At 35.5% G+C, this 19,508-nt stretch overlaps 2 protein-coding genes across 6 annotated transcripts; one reads left to right on the top strand and one right to left on the bottom strand.

Annotated features, from left to right (window-relative positions):
- Nucleotides 1–9,212: 9,212 nt before the first annotated feature.
- On the bottom strand, nt 9,213–15,094 carry LOC145102138 (homeobox-leucine zipper protein MERISTEM L1-like). Of its 5 annotated transcripts, none has more exons than XM_079039501.1 (12): nt 14,937–15,094; nt 13,642–13,931; nt 13,341–13,458; nt 13,003–13,191; nt 12,442–12,882; nt 12,238–12,339; nt 11,105–11,305; nt 10,800–10,974; nt 10,409–10,680; nt 10,217–10,312; nt 9,730–10,115; nt 9,213–9,639 (listed from the first exon to the last, which is right to left on the bottom strand). In XM_079039501.1, exons 2-11 carry the CDS (start codon nt 13,863–13,865, stop codon nt 9,756–9,758), a joined length of 2,178 nt encoding a protein of 725 aa, XP_078895627.1. In that variant the 5' UTR covers nt 13,866–13,931; nt 14,937–15,094; the 3' UTR covers nt 9,213–9,639; nt 9,730–9,755. The 5 variants fall into 5 exon arrangements, with proteins under 5 accessions (XP_078895627.1, XP_078895626.1, XP_078895630.1 ...); XM_079039500.1 differs by having other exon boundaries at nt 13,642–13,917; XM_079039504.1 differs by lacking the exon at nt 14,937–15,094 and adding an exon at nt 14,670–14,871 and having other exon boundaries at nt 13,642–13,917.
- A 3,208-nt stretch (nt 15,095–18,302) lies between these two features.
- On the top strand, nt 18,303–19,036 carry LOC145098629 (uncharacterized). The gene is made up of 3 exons (XM_079036253.1): nt 18,303–18,608; nt 18,670–18,753; nt 18,833–19,036. Exons 1-3 carry the CDS (start codon nt 18,303–18,305, stop codon nt 19,034–19,036), a joined length of 594 nt encoding a protein of 197 aa, XP_078892379.1.
- Nucleotides 19,037–19,508: the final 472 nt, after the last annotated feature.

The following is a 19,508-nucleotide window of genomic DNA, read 5'->3' as shown; positions in this document are numbered from 1 at the left end:
CTAGCCTAGTACTAGCATGCTGTTCTAACATATCACATAATCAAATAACTTGTATGGTATTTTGGGGTTACTTACTGGCTCCGGCTGACCGTACCTCCGCGTCCTCCTTTACTCATTTTTGAAAACCATTTTAAATTCTCTTTTGAAAACTCTCCTTGATTTGAGACTGGATTCACACGAATGCTCCTCCAATTCACTCAAACCAAGGCTCTGATACCAACTTGTAACACTCTAAAAATTTCAACCAATTTAAAGTTTTCAAAAACAACCCACATTCATAAAGTTATTAAAAAAAGGTTTTCAATACTTTTATTATCAGAGTATTCCCCAGAACCATATCATAAAACATAAACATGAGGAGCGGTACGATCACGCCTTTGCCTTACCACGGTCTCCTGAAGTACCTCGAACATTAAACCACAACTGTAAGCCCGAAAGCTTAGTGAGATACCCCCAAAATACCAACCACAATACCATACACGGATAATATCATAACCAGAACAGAACAACCATGCACTTATGGGTCTACTATGTGACTGGTCCGCCGCACCGGCCTACAGTCCACCTAGTCCACCCTTCGAGTCTAGACACATACATCGAGTCTACAGTGTGATTGGTCCGCCCGCACCGTGCCTTCAATCCACCTGGTCCACTCTTTGAGTCTACAGTATGACTGGTCCACCCGCACCGGGCCTTCAATCGGCCTGGACCACTCTCCGAGCCTCGACACGTCTGGTCCGCCCTCTCGGGGCCTTCAGCCAATCCGGACCGCTCGCTGGGCCTTTGAAATATCCGATCTGCCCTGGGTATGTTGGCCTACCGCACGAAGCAGGACCCGCCTCAACCCAACCCCAGTCCAACAACCATGTGCACATAAACATATAATCATATAACAATCCTCAACCAGACAAACAGTCTAACAGATCACATAGCATATCAATGTCCTAACCAAGACTCCGACCTAACCAGTCACTAGCATACAATTACCCTATATCCCGGGTACTAACCTTAACCAGGTCTCTAACACATACCATCCTAACTACCATGATGCAAACATAGCAAAGCAATATCATAACAACAACTACCCGGATTTCCATTCGATAAAGGGTCGGCCTTGGTGCCGTAGACCCTGTCGATATAGTGAGGATAACTCACCTCGCAACTGCCGACTAAAAGGATAAGATCACGCTGCTCCAACCTCCGACACGAACACCAGCACTGATCAATACCAAAAGACTGAACTCAATAAATACCAATAATTACCAAAATACCCCTTGAAGTCAACTGGTCAACTCTTGGTCAAAGTCAAATTCCTCAGTCAAAGTCAACCCTCCTGACTGACTCTACTCAAGGAGTCAACCTGTTGACTCGTCGAGTCCCTATACTCAGAAACTCCCAATCCACGACTCAACTCGCCGAGTCACCCCAAGACTCGCCGAGTCCAACAAACTCTGAGTCACTTCCTGCTCAACTCACCGAGTTGTCCCTCGACTCACCGATTCACAGCTCAACAAAAAAAATTAGGACTTCACGACCAGACTCGCTGAGTCCAAGGCAATCTTCAACAGACTCGCCGAGTTGTTCTTCCAACTCGCCGAGTTCCTGCTTGTCTTCATGCAACTCGTCGAGTACACCCATGTGACTCGCCGAGTACCTCTAGTTCTTAATCCATACAATGGCTTTTTAAGCCATGCAGGGGCTCCAATCCATAGATCTACTCTTCTACAACCCACCCATCATGTAAAGTAGCAAACTTTACGTGAATCCAAAGAGATCTAAGCATAAAACACTCTAGGGCTAGGGTTTGGGACAAAAGAACTTCACCAACTACTTTTGGGCATAGACTTTATGGCTTCTTGGATCATCCACAGCCTAGATCTGAGGTAGCATCCTCTGATCTAACTTCAAACTTGAGATGGACCTTATTTATGCCCCAAAAACCCTACAATTGATAGATCTAGATGCACAAAAGCTCAAGAACAGATTATTACCTCAAATGCAAGCTCCCACTAAAGTAGACCTCGGATCTATGTTCTTTCCTTGCTGCAACCCCTTTGCTCTTCAAGATTTCCTTCCTAATCCACTTATCCAAGCTCCAAGATGTGCTCCAATCTCTCACGCACGTCTATTAGGGCTTCTGGAACTCAAGGGAGGGTAAAGAGGTTGGGGAGAGGGTATTATGTTCTTTATATAGGGCTCAACCCCCGAGAATAGGGTTTTCTCCATACATCACCAACTCGCTGATTCCACCCATGCGACTTGCCGAGTTGGTCACTTAAAACGTGACCCGCGACTCGACTCGACTCGCCGAGTCGACCTTCTTATTTACACTTTTAGCCCTTCAACTATACTTCTGAATTCCCGAGATGTTACAATTCATATGTTCATCTTGAAATTGTGAAGAAATCGAAGATAAAAGCTGAACTCAAGAACGAAGAGAAGATTGAAAAGAAAACAAAGCTATAATGTCTCACCCCAAAACCGGAACGGCGGAAACGTTCTGGGGTGGATGACGTCATGTCAAGTATCACAACCTATGCAGTACAGTAATCAAAGTACAACAACCATTGCATGAATAGTAATAATTTTACATTGGTTACATGTTATAGTATATCAAAGTAATTACAAAACATAACATAGATGCAGCTCGGTACTAGGCTGTCTCCACAAAAGCTCCCGGGATGTACATGTCTATCGTTGACCTGAGAATACAAATTATTTTGAAAGCGAGTATCAGCATTTTTATAATGTTGGTGAGTCCATAAGTATTTAGTGTCATTTGTGTAAGTAAGCATTTTTATTCAAAATAACTTTATGTAAGATAGTAGTTTAGAATCTACGGTGTATTAGCGTCTTTTCCAGAAAATCCTATATTTTCTAAATAAAAGCAGTCTTCTACCAAGACCCGACGGATTTACGTTTTAAGGAGTAATTTTCCCCAAAAATACTTTCATTATCAGAATACAGTATTTACTTTAAAGGAATAATGAGAAAATCACAAGTAAAAATACCAGGGGAAAAATAACATATGCCTCAGCAGTAATACTGCTGACTAAGGCCAAAGAAATCATAGACTCCAGGAGAATATCGAATGAATAATATGCCTAGATCAGTCTAACAAAAGGAAGCACAGACTCCAGACAGTATCGAATGAACGACACAGCTAGCAAAGTCTAAAACAAGAGAATACAGACTCCAGACAGTATCAAATGAACGATACAGCTAGCAAAGTCTAAAACAAGGATATATAGTGATAATTCTTGTTACCTTAAGGCCATGAATTATAAGGTAAACATGGAGATACCCGTAACCATACTTATTGACAGTAGAGTACTTGACGCCCTGCAAGCGTCGGAATGAATGTGACATTTGTCACCCCTTGGCTTGTTCAGCCGGGGACTGTAGCTAGCAGTCAGGGTGTAGGAGTGTCAGTCCCGTATAGATCTATACACACAATGCCCGATCTCCTTACAGGAGACTCTGGTTACCAACTTGACAACGGGGAAATCCATGTCCAGAGGATGCATCTCGTATTCTGAATTCTATTATAGGTACTGGACTAATGATATAGACTCATGAATGAACTGACTCCTTTGGAATTCTCATACTAGAAAGAGTAAATAGAATCTCCTAACTATTCCTATAATAGTTACTAGTGTCTCTAGTCTATGAACGGTGACTGGAAGGATGCCCTTGCTACCTAAGGGAAATGAACTGGTTGATGGAAACCTTTATGTCTATACATGTATACATAATATATAACTAATGTTTGAACGACCTTCGGACGGATAACCGATACCCACCAGACCACATCCCAACGAGGAAAAGGAAATAGGGTGAACTAGCCTTCCTAAGTCTTTCAAACATGATTTATATAACTATACAAATACAGGCATGCATTTAACGAAAGATCTATGAATGATGAATGGAAGGATGCCTTGCTACCCAAGGGAAGTGAACTGTTCGATGTAATCCTTTATGTCTATATATGTATACATTATATATAACTAATGTTTAAACGACCTTCGGACAGATAACAGCTACCCACCAGACCACATCCTAACGAGGAAAAGAAAATAGGGCGACCTAGCCTTCCTAAGTCTTGTAAACATTATTTATATAACTATACAAATACAGGCATGCATTTAACGAAATAAAAGCATAGAAGAAAACTCTGATGAAAACTTTGGAAAACCTTTACACATAAGAAATGTACGACTTGATGTCATTTTGTAAAACAAGTTTTGAAAATCTTTGGAATCCTTTGAAAAACCTTTGGAAAACCTTTAACAAGAGTTGAAAATGAGATTGGAACATCTTAAGCTAGATAAAACAGTTATCATGCAAAATCTATTTTGCTATACAATTATTAATCACATGTGATTTATATAATAACTGTACAGTTCAACTTGTATTCCCCCCTATAAAAGCAGTTAAAATCATTTAAAAGGTCAATTCAGGGGTACGAACTCACCTGCTGTAAGTGGATCGGATGGAGGTATCGATTGGGTGCTCGGTGTCAAGTGAAGACTTGAACACACTTACTGACCTAGTAACATATGATGACATACTTTTACATACAATTAGTAATTATAACACTAGTTAAACACGTATAAGCATCCTAATGTGCGGAAAAACACTTTGGTCAAGTGTTAGGAGGCTAATGGGTTGCAATAAGGGAGTGTAGGGCCTAGTTAGGGAGTTTACTCTTCAAGAGTAAACTCTTTATGGAGATTTCGGCCCTAAGACCATATCCCCATGATTTTACGTCCATAAACTCATGGGTGGTGTGTTTTTGGATGCTAAAAGGATCTTATATCACTTGTAGAATTAGGCTAGGTTCAAATCTAGGGCATAGGAAAGGGTTAACGCCCCAAATGGACTATTTAAGGGAGTTCACGACTGTAAACATAGAGTTTACGGCCGTAAACTCTCACTTGGTCTTTCACTTCATGATTTATGGTCTTAAATGCAAGAATATAGGGTTCTATGCATTATTCCAAGCCATATGGGGAAGTTAGGGCATCATTTGGCCTTATTAAGGGAGTTTACGGCCCATGGACCAATCCTTGGTGGGGGGGGGGGTTTATGGCCATAAAATCCTAGGTCCTTAGTTTCTTTGATGTTTAAAGGCCCTACTTCATTTGTGGTTGATTCTAAACATTTACCTAAGCCTTAGGAGGTGTTTAAGGGCAAGTTTAACACCTTAAAAAGTGTTCACGGCTCATGAAGAGGGGTTTACGGTCCAAGAGTGTTCTTGGGCCGTAAACTCATGTTTACTCTCCATATGACATGATTTTGGGGTTCTAAGCTCATACATGCAAATCCTTAAGTCATATCTAAGCACTAGAAGGGATTTGGAAGGGTTCCGGGGCTTCAAAACCCCACTTATGGGTGTTTGCGGTCCAAGAGTGTTCTTGGGCCGTAAAGACAAGATTTTGAGGCTTTTGGATGTCTTAAACACGAATTTGCATGTTAAATGAGCTAAACAACAAGTTAGGGTAGATCACTTACTAGTTTGGAGCTTGAAAGAGGCGTTTTTTTGGATCAAAATCGGCTTTGTAGAGAGAGAGAATAGAGAGAGGGTGGAAAGGCTTCAAATGGAGTCCACTCCCCCTTATATAGGGGTTGAGTTTGTGGCCCGGAGGAAATCTGTCCGATACTGACGTTAAACGGGGCTTTTGGTCGCACCCGATTAAATGGTCGTAATTTGACTTGGTTGTAACTAAAAAATTTCAAGTGAATGTTGAGGGTGTTTCTAATTTGTTCCAACTCTTATGAAGTCATAATAAAAGTCCCAATTTAATTAACCTAATCCAAAAAGGTTAACGGAACAATTTAATAAAGCGATTTTTATTAACAGAAGAAGAGGTTAAAATGATGGGATAAATTTCGGGTTGTCACATATAAACCAAGGGGGAGATTGTTAGGTCATAAATTGTGGTTTATACTTTGCTTTTCATAAGCTATTAGAGTTCTTGGTCCAGGACTGAAAACACCATGTTTTGGTGTTGTTTGGACCGAACTCACATGTAATTTTGGTTAGGCTTAATGTTGTCTTGTTTGGGTTTTAGGTTGGGCATTTGTTATTAGGTCTAGGTATATATAGTGTTATTTTAGCCTTATAAAGGGTGATAGATGTTTTTGTGTGACTCTAATAAGCCAAAGGATGTGATTTACAGAGAAACATAGAGAAAACCAAGTGTAATCTGAATCTTATGTACTAGACTATCATTGAATATAGTGTGCATTGAAGATTCATCTTGTGTTCTTGTTCTATATCACATTTTGCATCATTCACTTGATTGGGATTTTGCACCATCATAGTGAATCCGATTGATACATAACGATTTAAGTGTTTACACGGAGTTTTCTAAACTCCATTCAAACATCAAGAAATGGTCAAAAACAAGCTAAAACTCCTAGGTCTACTAAGCATGAAGCAAAAAACTTAAAACATGAATACTTACAACAATCCAGAATAAGCTTAAAAGGTTGAAATGCTTCTCAATGTAGCTTCTTGCAATACCAATTCCTTGTTTTTACCCATATATCACTAAAAGCACAAACACTCTAGAAGAAGGCAAAGTGGGGCTAAGGTTTCTTACTCTAAAGACGGAGGATAAAAATGATACAAAACCTAGGAGTTAGCACCATTACATAGGGCCCAAAGCCTAGGATTACGGATTGGCTGATTGCAACTTTGTGGGGCAACCCATACAAGGCTACATCGCTATTTAATGATGTGGAACATACCACAACAATCAATGTATCGTATACCTCCCCAAAACCCTATTTAGAACTTAAAGATCAAATGAAAAATAACCCACCAGAAACCAGGTGTCATAACTCTCACGCACTTGAAAAATATTTCATCCTCGAAATCCGCCACTACAAATCACACTAGATACTTCTCTGTTATTCTTCTATGGGATTTCCTATCCCAATTACCATTTCTCCTGAGTTTACACTTCACTCCCCCATTAAACTAATCAACAATGCTCAAAAACTCATAACCACCTAACTGCTAGGAGCACAAAAACCATGATCTAATTCCTAGCAAGAACTTCCTAGGAACGAAGACTCGTCGATCTGGAACCTTCTAACTAGTACTCAAAACCGACCATCAAATGGCTGGCAAAAATTACTAACTAGTTCCTTGGGCACTTTATCCAGTATAACTCAAATAGTATCCATTTTCCTAAAGCATGCCTCAAAAGGCTTGCTAGTATTTACTTATTGTCAAGTTGACACCATTCTAAATACTCATCTTATCATTCACACAATTCCTAAGGACCACCTCATCATCCTTAAAATACATACAACTCTACCTCACCGTCATACAAATCTTACACAACCCTTATTTTAGATGTTCTTAGGCCATGAGGTATATAACCCCGCAATTGGCATGAGTTTTGATGAAGATAATAAGAAAGAAGCACCATATCATTGGTTGGTGTACTCCTAACTAAGAAGAATATACATGATGAAAGAGGGGAAGAGAGAGAAGCATGAAAGAGAAAGAGAAGGCTTCCACCTGATTGGGTGTGGCCTTTTGTGGTAAATACCACAAGAGAAAATGATTGTTGCACTAGGGATGGCGTGCACAATGGTTGCCCCCCTCCAGCTCGTCACAGTAAGACCACCATGATATGTATACCCCATGGCCTTAGTGTAAACATAAACTGAACCATATAATTAAATCATTAAAACATGATAGACATGAAAAATACAGATTGGTCAAAGATGTTGTTGATGTGAAATAGTGGACAAAGTGACATTTATGTGTAGGTAGATTCCTAGAGCATTAAATTGGTTTGGCTTTCCACATAGTTGGATTGATATCTTGAGATTGTCTATATGTTTAGTTGTGTATGTCTGTGTTTATGTGTGTGTGTGTGTGTCTATATATATATATATATATATATATATATATATATATATATATATATATATATATATATAGCTAGGTTCAAATGTTTCTCACATCTATTGTGTGCTAGATTGCACCAATAAGAATTTAGTAAAATTAAATTATTATGTAACCAAATAATGATAGATATTAAATGATTTCCATAATTATATGTATATTAAATGATATCTATAATTATAATTCATTTTTATGAAAGCTAATTAAATTCATTATTAATATCAGCAATAACATTCTTTTAGAATGAATTCGTATCTAATTTTCAATTTTGTTCTTCAAATTTAATGCAACTTTATTGTATTTTAAGTGAGTAGGTCCGTAAACAAAACATGAACCCATACATGAAAACTTAGATGCGAATTCAGTCCGTAAGAATATTATTGCTGATAGTAATGACGACTATAATTAGTTTTCATAAAAAAAGAATTATAATTATTAATATTATTTAATATACATATAATTGTGAAAATCAATTACTATCTATCTTTATCTAATTAAATAATTATTTAATTTTACTAAATTCTTATTGGTGCAATCTAGCACACAATAGATGTGAGAAACATTTTAACCTAGCTATATATATATATATATATATATATATATATATATATATATATATTGTTCGCATGTAGGATTGATTATTAACTAATTATTTTAGTTATTTTAAGAAAGTAATTAATGCATATTAAATGCTGAAAATTTAATTAATATTCATTATATTTTCAATTTAATATGTATTAACTATTTTCTTAAAAACAACTAAAATGATTTGTTCACAATCAATACTACATGCACACAATAGATAGTTAGAACATAATAATCTAACACTATATATATATATATATATATATATATATATATATATATATATATATATATATATATATATATATATATATATATATATATATATATAAATGAAAGCTTTATTTTGTCACATATCTTCTTTTCCTTCATTTTGCCACATGACTTTTTTTTTTTTGTTTCTTTTTCATTTTCTTATATATATATATATATATATATATATATATATATATATAGTGTAAATTAGGATTCCTGCTTTAGTATACTTTTGGTTGTTAGATGACCTAAAATAGCCAATTTGAATAGTAAATTTATTATATAATAAATGTGAGTTAAAGTTAAAAAAATTACTAACAATCCACTCCAGATTTCAGGTGTTTTTGTTACCACTAGACATACAAAGATCCATGTATAGGCATATGATGTAGACAATAAATGACTATAGACTTTGGGCAAAAAACAATACGATGATACCAAATTAATAAAAAGTAGAGAATCGTTAGTTAGGATTAAAGATCCGGAGACTAGAAACCAAATACGGTCTTGAGACTAAAAACCAAATACTACAAAACACAATTACAATAAGAAAAAAAAAAAAAAAAACCTCTGATAAATCCCTAAATTAAGCAAAAGAAAATATCCGGAAGTTTTAATTATGACAAGGTCTTAGTTTACGCTTTCATCTTTCAAGATAGGCAAAGTCAATACCCGAACCCATAACCCTTGAAGGATGTTGATCACACCATGCTTTCTTGTATCCGTTACTTCAGATTCAGATTGACAGAATCACCACACTTCATTGGGTCGTTTTTAGGTGCGTTCTTGACTTCTTCCATTTTGTTCAAAAGATGAAAGAGTGAACACTGCCTGTCTACATCTTCATCTCCACTTCCCTTAAACACTCTCTGCAATGCCCACAATCAACGCTCATTATAATTAAAAACAAGGGAATAATTAAGTAATAACCTTCAACCGAAGAAAGATGACTACTGTACCTTTAAAAAAAACCCCATGAATGTCTTCATGGAGAAGCTACTGCAGCTTTGATCCTTTCGACTGTGCATTTGATAAGACTATTAACTGTTGCCACCGATCCAAGTGATAATTTCGCTGTAGGAACCGAATCTACCAAAATCTGAAATGCCACCGTTAATAACGATCCACCAGTACCTAACTCAGGAATTCCTCCTTGATCTTGTCCAGGTCCATCAGGAAGTATAGCAAAACCCGATGGCAACAAAGCAACGTAATCTGGATCACCCCCACTTAACACAACATTCATGGCTACAATATCTACTGGAGCATATATAACATAAGATCCAGTAGAATCACTTGAACTCTCTTGTAATATGAGCATGTTGCTTTGGCTTGAATTTGCACTCTATAATATTCACAAGTCAAATGTCAATGAACTGGTTAGAATGTTAGATAACTACACATATAGTTTTCTAGACCTACGTTCATGATGAAGATGAAACTTACATTAACACGAAGAAGGGAAACAGAGTTTCCTGGATCACGACCATTTGCAATGTGTGCCATTTCTTGAACTAATCCACCATTCGAAAGAATGTCCCACTGGTTATAACAAAGATCATAGATTAATTAACGATTTAACTCCATGCTATGAAGATTAAAATCATAAAAGTCTCTAAATTTGTCTTCAATAGTTACCTCGCTCCTAGAGTTCTCATCCCTTAGAAAATCAAAAACCCGTTTTGGTTGAACGGGTATCCAGAAGGAAGTTGCAGCACTTAGCACAATACCTGGAGGTCTACCCGGGTCGTCCATACTTTTCCGGGTCATAACCCGGACATCATCAGCCCCACTACCTGACAGAGTTGTCCATGTGTGTGCAGTTGAAGCTCCAACACCGCTGCAAAAGCTCAAAACCATTCTCTCAGCCAGCTTCAGCATGCTCTTTCTCCCTTCTGGAGTGGTTATCACTGTCGAATGAAATAAACAAATGATTGAAGATTGAAGAATCACATATTTTATGACACCAAATCATCTGAATTTTGTTAAGAAAAGAACCAAAATTATTAATTTATAGATTAGTGCTAACCTCCCACATCTCCTGCAGGAATGTTGTTAGCCATTGCGCTAGCAAGACGCTCACATTGCCTATCCAAAGTTGCTACCCATCGTTTTGCACCAAATGCAAGGCCGGAGTTAACAAGTAACCTATAGATACTGTGAACAGCTCTGTCATCGACTTCAACATGTTCCACCCAAGTGACCTACAAATCAAAAACCAAATATGTGTTAATAACTCCATTGGGAAGTTCTTGATAACTTTGATTTCGTAGTGAGCTTTTTCTTTTACTAAATCTTTCGAATCTTTAAATATTGTGTAGAAATTGTACGTACCTTTGAGTACCCATTGGGAAGTTCTTGAATCAAGCAACCAGAAGGCCTTCTTCTACATCTTGAAATTGATGAAGTCCGCAAGTTGTCTAAAGATACATCGACTACAGCCCAAGTACCATCGGCGTGTTGTTTGCAGTATCTTACAAAGTAGTTTTCTCGGGTTGGAACAAGTGGTGAAGGAACCTGATACTCCGCTGTCATCTGATAAATTAAACATAGAGACATTATAATAATATATACAAATATAAGTAAGTAGATTTAATTAGGGCATAGAATGTATTTTCCTATGATTTTTTGTTGTGCACATAAATGTAATGTGACTAAGTCGTACACTATGTAAATGTAATAATGAATTATTTAGCAAATGCTTATTAAATTAAAAGAAAATGCCATAAAAACCACTCTAGTTTTTTTTTTTTTTTTTTTTTTCCTTTAGTTTAACCACAAAAAGATATTAATTTTTTTAGCAATGTGAGTTTATTTTTGTTTGTTTCAATGATAACCAATTTGTAAAATTTTGAATTTTATAAAAACCACTATTAGTTGGAAAATTTTAGAGTTATCTTTCAAATATATAAAACTTTCTTTTCGATTTAATTTTAAAAAATAACCATTTTCAACCTTAAAAATACTTTTCCGTTTTTTTTTTGCAACGATTAATGGAATAAAACTTACTGTTTCATTCTTTAAAAAAAAAAAAACCACTCAGCGTGTAAACTAGATATAAATTCTTTATGTGGTTAAACACTAAATTAATTAATAAATAAATCCAAACAGGGTCATATTCATGAAATTTGGCCTTCAATTAAATCCAAATAAGATTATAATAAAACAAATATTTTATATTTAAAAAAAAAAACTGCAATATAATTAAAATAGTGAAACTAAAAAATATTTGCTTCGTATATATAGTAATTCATATACAGATAATAAATAAATAACGTTATATTGCACTTTTTTGCTTACCAATAAGGAAAATTACCCTTTAGGTAAGATAAAAAATTAACAAAATACAAGATATCATTTCACTTTTAAATGGTATATATATACTCCATTACCAAATAAACAAAGTTTTTATTCCAATTAAATGAACCATTAATAAATTTTTATGATTTTAAACCAAACTTGCTTACCACTTGGAGAGCTCCATTGTAATTGCCAGCAACTCCAGTTGACAGCACTTCCAGGGTCATTGCTCTTGAAACGATGCCAGAAAAAACATTCGACCACTGATTCTGAAAAAAAAAATCATTGTGCAAGACAAAGAGTGAGATCATAATCAATTAATATTTCAACTTAAAAAATATTTATTTTCATCAAATTAGAGTTGTACGTACCACATCCATTAGAATTTCAACAAGAGTGATATGATTCATGATGACAACCGCAGATTCCCTTGAAGCCTCGGACTTCAATCCCAATGGTTTCGGACCAATCCCTCGGGGAAATGTCCTCAAGTACTCGTCTTCACTCAAAGTCTCGGATGAGTTATCCGAGCTTGGAACCCACAATGGTTCACCAGCATGAGCCATTCTTATTAGCTCCTCCATCGCTGCAACTGCTAATTCGATTATGATTGGTTTGTCAGCTTCAGTTGGGCCTGAAACTGACCGAAGAAGGTCATTCGCACCAAACATATCTCCAACCATAGTCTGTTGTGGGCTAAAGCTAGACACCCCAAGGTCAAGTGAGCGAGTTGAACCATGAGGCGACATATTTGGGTAACTCAACATTGGTTTTCCAACATATTTTGCAGCTATTCCCGATATCCTATCAATCTTTAGGGAAAAAAAAAAAACCAAATTAGTTGAATACTCAAAGCTATCTTTGAATTAACTATATCTTGATACAAACAACAAAAATATATTTATCTTGTAGGGTGTGAAAATTTCATATACCTCTTCACGTAGCCGAGCATTTTCTATCCTCAAATGTTGTTCGTCAAAAGACATCTCTCCGATAGCAGCAGGACCTCCACAGTTTGGACAAGTAGCATTCGCAAGGGCTTCTTTGTAACGTATGTTTTCAGATCGTAGCTTTTCATTTTCATTCCTCAACTGTGTGTTCTCATGTCGTTCGTGTTGAGCCTAAATCAAGAAGAAATTAACAACTTTGGTATCAAGCTAAGTTTAGTATGTTAGAAAAGTTGCATAAATTAACTGGAAGCTTGATATTTCCTGATTACTATATGCTATATTTTGGTAAAAATAGCTGTAAAATGTAATTTAGTGATCACCTTCATTTGAGTGCGTTTATTTTGGAACCAAAACTTGACTTGCAAAGGCTCCAAGGTTAATCTTCTGCCAAGTTCCTTTCTTTGCTTATCATCTGGATGTGGGCATTCTTTGAAAAACCTACACAAAAGTGTGAAGAAATCAATCAATTCCAACTTCAAATTGTAAAACACCTAGGAAGGTGTTCCTGTATATGTTCTACTACACCAAATCTTGATTTACCAATATAAAAATAATAATAATAATAAGAAGAAGAAGAAGAAGAAGAATATATCTGTTAGGGTTAATTAGCAAAGAACATACGATTCCATTTCTTGGATTTGATGTTGAGTGTGACGATGGTAACGTTTCTTTTTGTTGGGTCGTTGATTAGGATCTTGTTCATCGCCGGAGTGAGCTTCCATGATATCAGTGCCCGATTTGCTCTCATAATCATCATCTCTTAACATGTCGAGTTCATTTTCTTGGGCTTTATGACTCATATCAAGAATATGATGATGACTCTCAAACATGTTCGGTTGAAACATCTTTCTATTCACCTCTTTCTAAGGGGTTTTACTTGAAGTATCGTATACAAATCTACAAACAGCAAACTACAAGTTACGAAATGGTCATATCAGATATTAATATTTTATAAAGAAATTCAAGGAAAAAAAAAACGGTGAGATCAAGAGAACATAAGAAATGGAATTAGACCATGGGAATTTGCATAAACCAAGGGACTCGAATGAATTTATCCGGGGTTAACAGATCTATGGTTTTCTGTGAGAAAAAAGTCAACTTCAAAAGCAAGAAAAGTTGAATACCATTCTCTCTCTCTCTCTCTCTAAAATACTTCTTAATTTATCGAAAAGGATTATGGTTGAAAATAACAGAAAGAATTAAAGAAGTTATGTCAACTAAGCTCATCAGCAGATCTCCAAATTACTTCACTGTTCGTTTTACAAATTAAATAAATAAAAAAAGTTACTATGAGGCTATGAGCAACAACTTAATGGATGAAACCAAGATTGTGTGAAGAAGATGAAGAAAAAGAAGAAAGAAAATAAACTGAAATTTGTCACAGGACACAAACCTTATCACGGAGAGAAGTTTAAAACACAATCAAAACCGAACCATTGTTATTGATCGTTCTTAACAATACAGAAAAAATAATATAGACATGATCCGACAAAAAAATATATGTTTCTGAACATTCACAAACCCTAGCCAAAAAATTCTCTCTCTAGAAAGAGAGTTTCTTTTGGTTTTAGGTTATCTTTTTGGTAAATCAACTGAGTGAATGACTTAATATGAAGAGTAAAAAAGGACTAGAATTGACGAATACAAACAGTTTTTGGACTTTTTAGCAAATAAAGACAATGTCAAAGCTCCAATCCATCTTTCTTCCTTTTACGTATTCCATTCAAAGACCCAATTAGAGAAAATCTAGCCCAAAAAACCTTCATTTCACACACTGGTATCTCCATAACATCAAACGTTAAGTAACGGAAAAAGTGAGAGAAAAAAGGAAGTATTTGTGTGCGGAATCGAAAAGACAACAATAACATCAGCAAGTCAAGAAAGGTGGTATATATATTTATACGCAACAAACTTACTGGCTTTTTTATCTTGCTTTTGTAGAGTACTCCAGTGTAAAAGAGTGTAAAGGGTCAACGGAAAACCACTTTTGACAGGGTAAAAGAGTGTTTTCAGACGAGGGAAATTTGATTGATGATATACCTTTCGTGAATAGAATTTAAGGAGAGAGAGAGAGAGAGAGAGAGAGAGAGAAACCGATGAGAAAAAAAGAGGGAGATTATGAAGCGAGGGAGAGAGAGAGAGAGGAAAGGAACAGGTGGAGAGAATTGAAAGAGAAGTTGCAACCAGAGAAAGAGGAGTTAATGCCGAGCGTGAGAGGATGCAATAGCATTTATGGACGATTCAAGTTTTTATTGCTTTCTATAGAGAGAGAGAGAGAGAGAGAGAGAGAGAGAGAGAGAGAGAGAGAGATTCCATTCCATCTCCGGCTAGTGCTTTTATTAATTTTGCATGGGTACCTGAATGTGTAAATTTGTATCGCTTAATTAGTTAAAATATTAACAAATATATATATATATATATATATATATATATATATATATATATATATATATATATATATATATATATATATATATATATATAGAGAGAGAGAGAGAGAGAGAGTTAGGTTCAAATGTTTTCACTATCTATTATGTGCATGTATGACTGATTCTGGACCAATCATTTTAGTTATTTTAATAAAGTAATTAATACATATTAAATGCTAAAGATATAATTAATATTCATTATATCTTCAACATGTAATATGCATTAATTAATTTTCTTAAAATAACTAAAATGATTGGTTTAGAATCAACTCATACATGCACACAATAGATAGTGAAAACAAAATAACCCTAACCTATATATATATATATATATATATATATATATATATATATATATATATATATATATATATATATATATATATATATATATATTATATCATTAAAAAAATAGCCAAATAATCTAACTATTTAGGCTGAGGTGTGGTTTTTAGAGAAAAAAAGGAAACGACATTAAATGCAAGTTATGGTGGTAATGAAAAGCAATGTGCGGACGTATAACGTCCAAAAATAGTGAAGGGGGAAGGTGTTTGTACATTATAATACGCAAAAACGTTTTGATGGACGTTGCTCATACCCAACAGTCTTAGTCAAAATTAGCCAATAACATTATAAGATGTAAGGGTTGATAAAACTCTTATGGAGAAATAGCGGTCGGCCATCAACCACTAATTACAGACCAGTCGAAATGTTTTTTTTGCAAAACCCGACCGTAATTCAATAGAGTGAGTGAGAAAGGTGAACAAAAATCATGAATTTTTTTTTTTTCAAAATTACCCCTCAAAATTGCATATTATTAGACTCGGAAGTGATTTGGACATAATCACATGATATATCACCTTAAAAGCGTGCAATTTGGGCCCAAATTATATAAACCTCAAAACTTGGAAGCAACTTGCATTTTTCAATTTGAAGAAATTCTCCTTACTCTCTATGATGACTCCACCAAAACTTTGTAAGTTATCTACTTTATGTTTTATTCGTGATTAATATATTTAGGACGTGTTTATATATAGTTTTAGGAAAATAATGTAAATGTTAGAAAAGTGAGAGGAAACCTCAGTTAATAGGTATTAAATTGCAATTGATTTTTCTTTTTTTTTTTAATCTGTCCATCACTTGTTTCATGATTGTGATGTTTTCTTCGGTGGGGACATTACCGTTTGTAACGAAGGGTTACAGAATATGGTGGAAAACTTTCAAGGAAATCCGAAGGCTATCAAAGCCTTTGATGCAGTAGTAGGGGCTTTGCTATGGCGCGCTTTTGAGCTTTAGGAATAAGCTTGTTTTTTTATCACATCAAGCCTAAGCAAAGTGTAATCTTTGACTCATGAGGTATGATTTTCATTTTTTGTTATTGCCAACAGGAAGAAGTCTTGTAATTTTTCGTGGACTAAGTCGTTGAATACCCCTCATATTGTTTCTTCCAATATGTAACTGTGTTTATGTGTCTTTCTAGTTTCTTGTTGTGTTTTTGGTTGGTACTAAGAAGTTGTTAAAAAAAATAGATACATCTCAGTGCAATATCAATATCAGAAATAACCGAAATAGAAAAAATACATTGTCAAGTTGGAGAATACAGAATGTCATATGGACCAAAGGAGTTTTCTTTGATAATGAGATTTCATTTCGGTTGGTATTAGAAAAAAGCACAAATTATTTAGAAAACCTATCATATTTCAAAACAAAACATCTAAGTTTCAGCAACATCAATTCTCGGGAAGAAAATATACACTTTGTTAACCATAACTGATATTAGAAGTTTAGTAATGAACAATGGATTTTTCAACATTTTCGACAATGATGTCGTGAGAACATGTACTATTTTCACTTTGTCTCAAGGGTTTTTGAAGAAAGAAGAAAAAGATCGTATAACTAAAGAATTCACTACAAGAAATATACCCTTTAGCGGCGACACTATTAGCGGCGACAAGGGTCTTTACCGGCGACTCAAGCTAGAGTCGCCGGTAAAGCCCCTTGTCGCCGCTAATAGTGTCGCCGCTAAAGGGTTAGCTAGAGTCGCCGGTAAAGACCCTTGTCGCCGCTAATAGTGTCGCCGCTAAAGGGTTGTCACCCGAATCCGCACTTTCCCCCTCTATTGCATCTCAACCGTTCGATGATATATCCAATCCAACGGGTGGGGTGCCTTATCCGGTCTAACCTAATACCGGCGACACAGATGTCGCCGCTAAAGGTTAAAAAAAGTTGCCGCTAATAGTCTGCTAAAAATGACGCGGTACCCTTCCCTCCCGTTTGTCGCCGCTATTACTGATTGTCGCCGGTATTGCCCCAAGCGTCGCCGCTAAAGGTGTCGCCGCTATTGGTCATCACAGATAAAAAAAAATGCACGCAGATAACATCCATTTCTTCATATTCCTTTCTGTTTGCTTCCGATTTCTTTCACCATATCGCCGATTTCTTCTTCAATCTGCTTCTTTCAAGCAAATTTCTCCCCTCATTGTTCCAAGCAAGTGTCTCTAGGTGTGGTTAAAGCTTTGAGATCAATTTCTACCTCCATTTCTTGAAGAAAGGTAAGTTTTATTTTGATGATTTCATTTTTATGTTGTATGAATTTCGATTTGTAGCGTTATGTAGTGATTGAATGATAATAAATTGCTCATATTCTTTATTTTTGGTGGTGTTGTTTTGGATTAGAAGCATTGTTCCAAGCAAGTGGTTAAAGCTTTGGGATCAATTTCTAGGTACCTCCATTTCTTGAAGAAAGGTAAGTTTTTTTTGATAATTTCATTTTATAGGTTTAACTATAATTGTTTCTTACTTGGTTAACTTTTTTTTTTTTTTTTATTGTAGACAAAGTTTGATCTCAATCAAATGTACCAGGATGCACAAGCTACTTTATTGACAGAGAGTTTTCAAGCAGCCTTGTTAAGAGGTTTTCGAGAGCGTAAAGCCGACGCTAAAGAATATTTCAAGATGGTCAGAGGGTATGAAGATATCCCGAGAGCATTGGCAAATCCTCCGGATGGTATGCTTGTTGATAACTGGGAGAAGACAGTTGAGTATTTTCAAACTGACGAACACAAAATTGCTTCAGAAAGGAACAAAAAAATCCGTGAAAAGCAAACAATTGTGAATCGTGGGGGTTCGAGCTCGTATAGCAGTACTTGCTATAAGAAGGTACCGTACGATACATGTAATTATTTATTTAAAATATAATCTAATTTTTAAACTTAAACAGAACCTTAAGAGAGTGGAAACATTTCGCAAAACTCATACCGATAAGAATGGTGTATTTGTTACTGCTGAATCGGAACAACAATATGTAAGTATTTAATTATAATTTTATCATATATTTAAATGTTTATTTATACTTGATTGTTACTCACTTTTGGGAGTTACAGAATCGGTTAGTTGAAGAGCTGCTAGAACAAACTCAAGGTGAAAGTGAGTTTACGCCAACTCAAGAAAGAGCTACGTTCGAGAAAGTATTAGGAGAGCGACGTGGCCACATTAGAGGCATTGGCCGCAAACCTTCTGGTCTCCCGACGATTCCACAGCCTTCGCAACCATCACAACCACCATCACAACCATCACAGATAAAATAGCAATCTACTTTAGCATCGTAAAATGCATGTTGATTTGGTAGTTTTGATTTTGTGGTGGTTATTTGCTAAAAAGTTTGGTAATTTGGTTTTCTATCTTACTTTAAAAATAACAATGTATTTTGATAGTTTTTGTTTATGTTTGACGATCTAACTTATAAGTTTATATATATTGTTATTAATTATGTAGTTGGAAAATCTTCGTGCAATGCTCGCCGACCCGGCATGTAGGGATGAGCTTTATTCGTTTTTTCAATCCCAAAATAATCAAGGGAACGATGGGAACGACGATGAGGGTATGTAAGAATGGGTTTTATTTGCATATGTTGTCTCGTTTTGCTACTTGGTAGATTGTAAAAATTTTGTTGTTTTGCTACTCGGATAGTATGACTTTTCATATTTAATTGTATTTTGGATGTTTGTTTGACACTGTTATGTTTGATATTTAATAGGATGTTTGTTTTGTAATTAGCGT

This window comes from Lactuca serriola, chromosome 4 (genome assembly GCF_051521515.1).
Source record: "Lactuca serriola cultivar US96UC23 chromosome 4, Lser_US96UC23_V15, whole genome shotgun sequence".
Classification (NCBI taxonomy): Eukaryota; Viridiplantae; Streptophyta; class Magnoliopsida; order Asterales; family Asteraceae; genus Lactuca; species Lactuca serriola.
Note: the sequence above shows the minus strand (reverse complement) of the source record. Positions and strands in the feature narration are given on the sequence as shown.

Coding starts and splice junctions, on each gene's coding strand:
- LOC145102138 (XM_079039501.1), bottom strand. CDS start 13,865: ATGTTTCAACCGAACATGTTTGAGAGTCATCATCATATTCTTGATATG. Junction 12,340..12,441: donor TTGAAATTCTAATGGATGTG/GTACGTACAACT, acceptor TTTTTTTTTCAG/AATCAGTGGTCGAATGTTTT. Junction 10,975..11,104: donor TTCCCAATGGGTACTCAAAG/GTACGTACAATT, acceptor TTTGATTTGTAG/GTCACTTGGGTGGAACATGT.
- LOC145098629 (XM_079036253.1), top strand. CDS start 18,303: ATGTACCAGGATGCACAAGCTACTTTATTGACAGAGAGTTTTCAAGCA. Junction 18,609..18,669: donor GCAGTACTTGCTATAAGAAG/GTACCGTACGAT, acceptor AAACTTAAACAG/AACCTTAAGAGAGTGGAAAC. Junction 18,754..18,832: donor CTGAATCGGAACAACAATAT/GTAAGTATTTAA, acceptor TGGGAGTTACAG/AATCGGTTAGTTGAAGAGCT.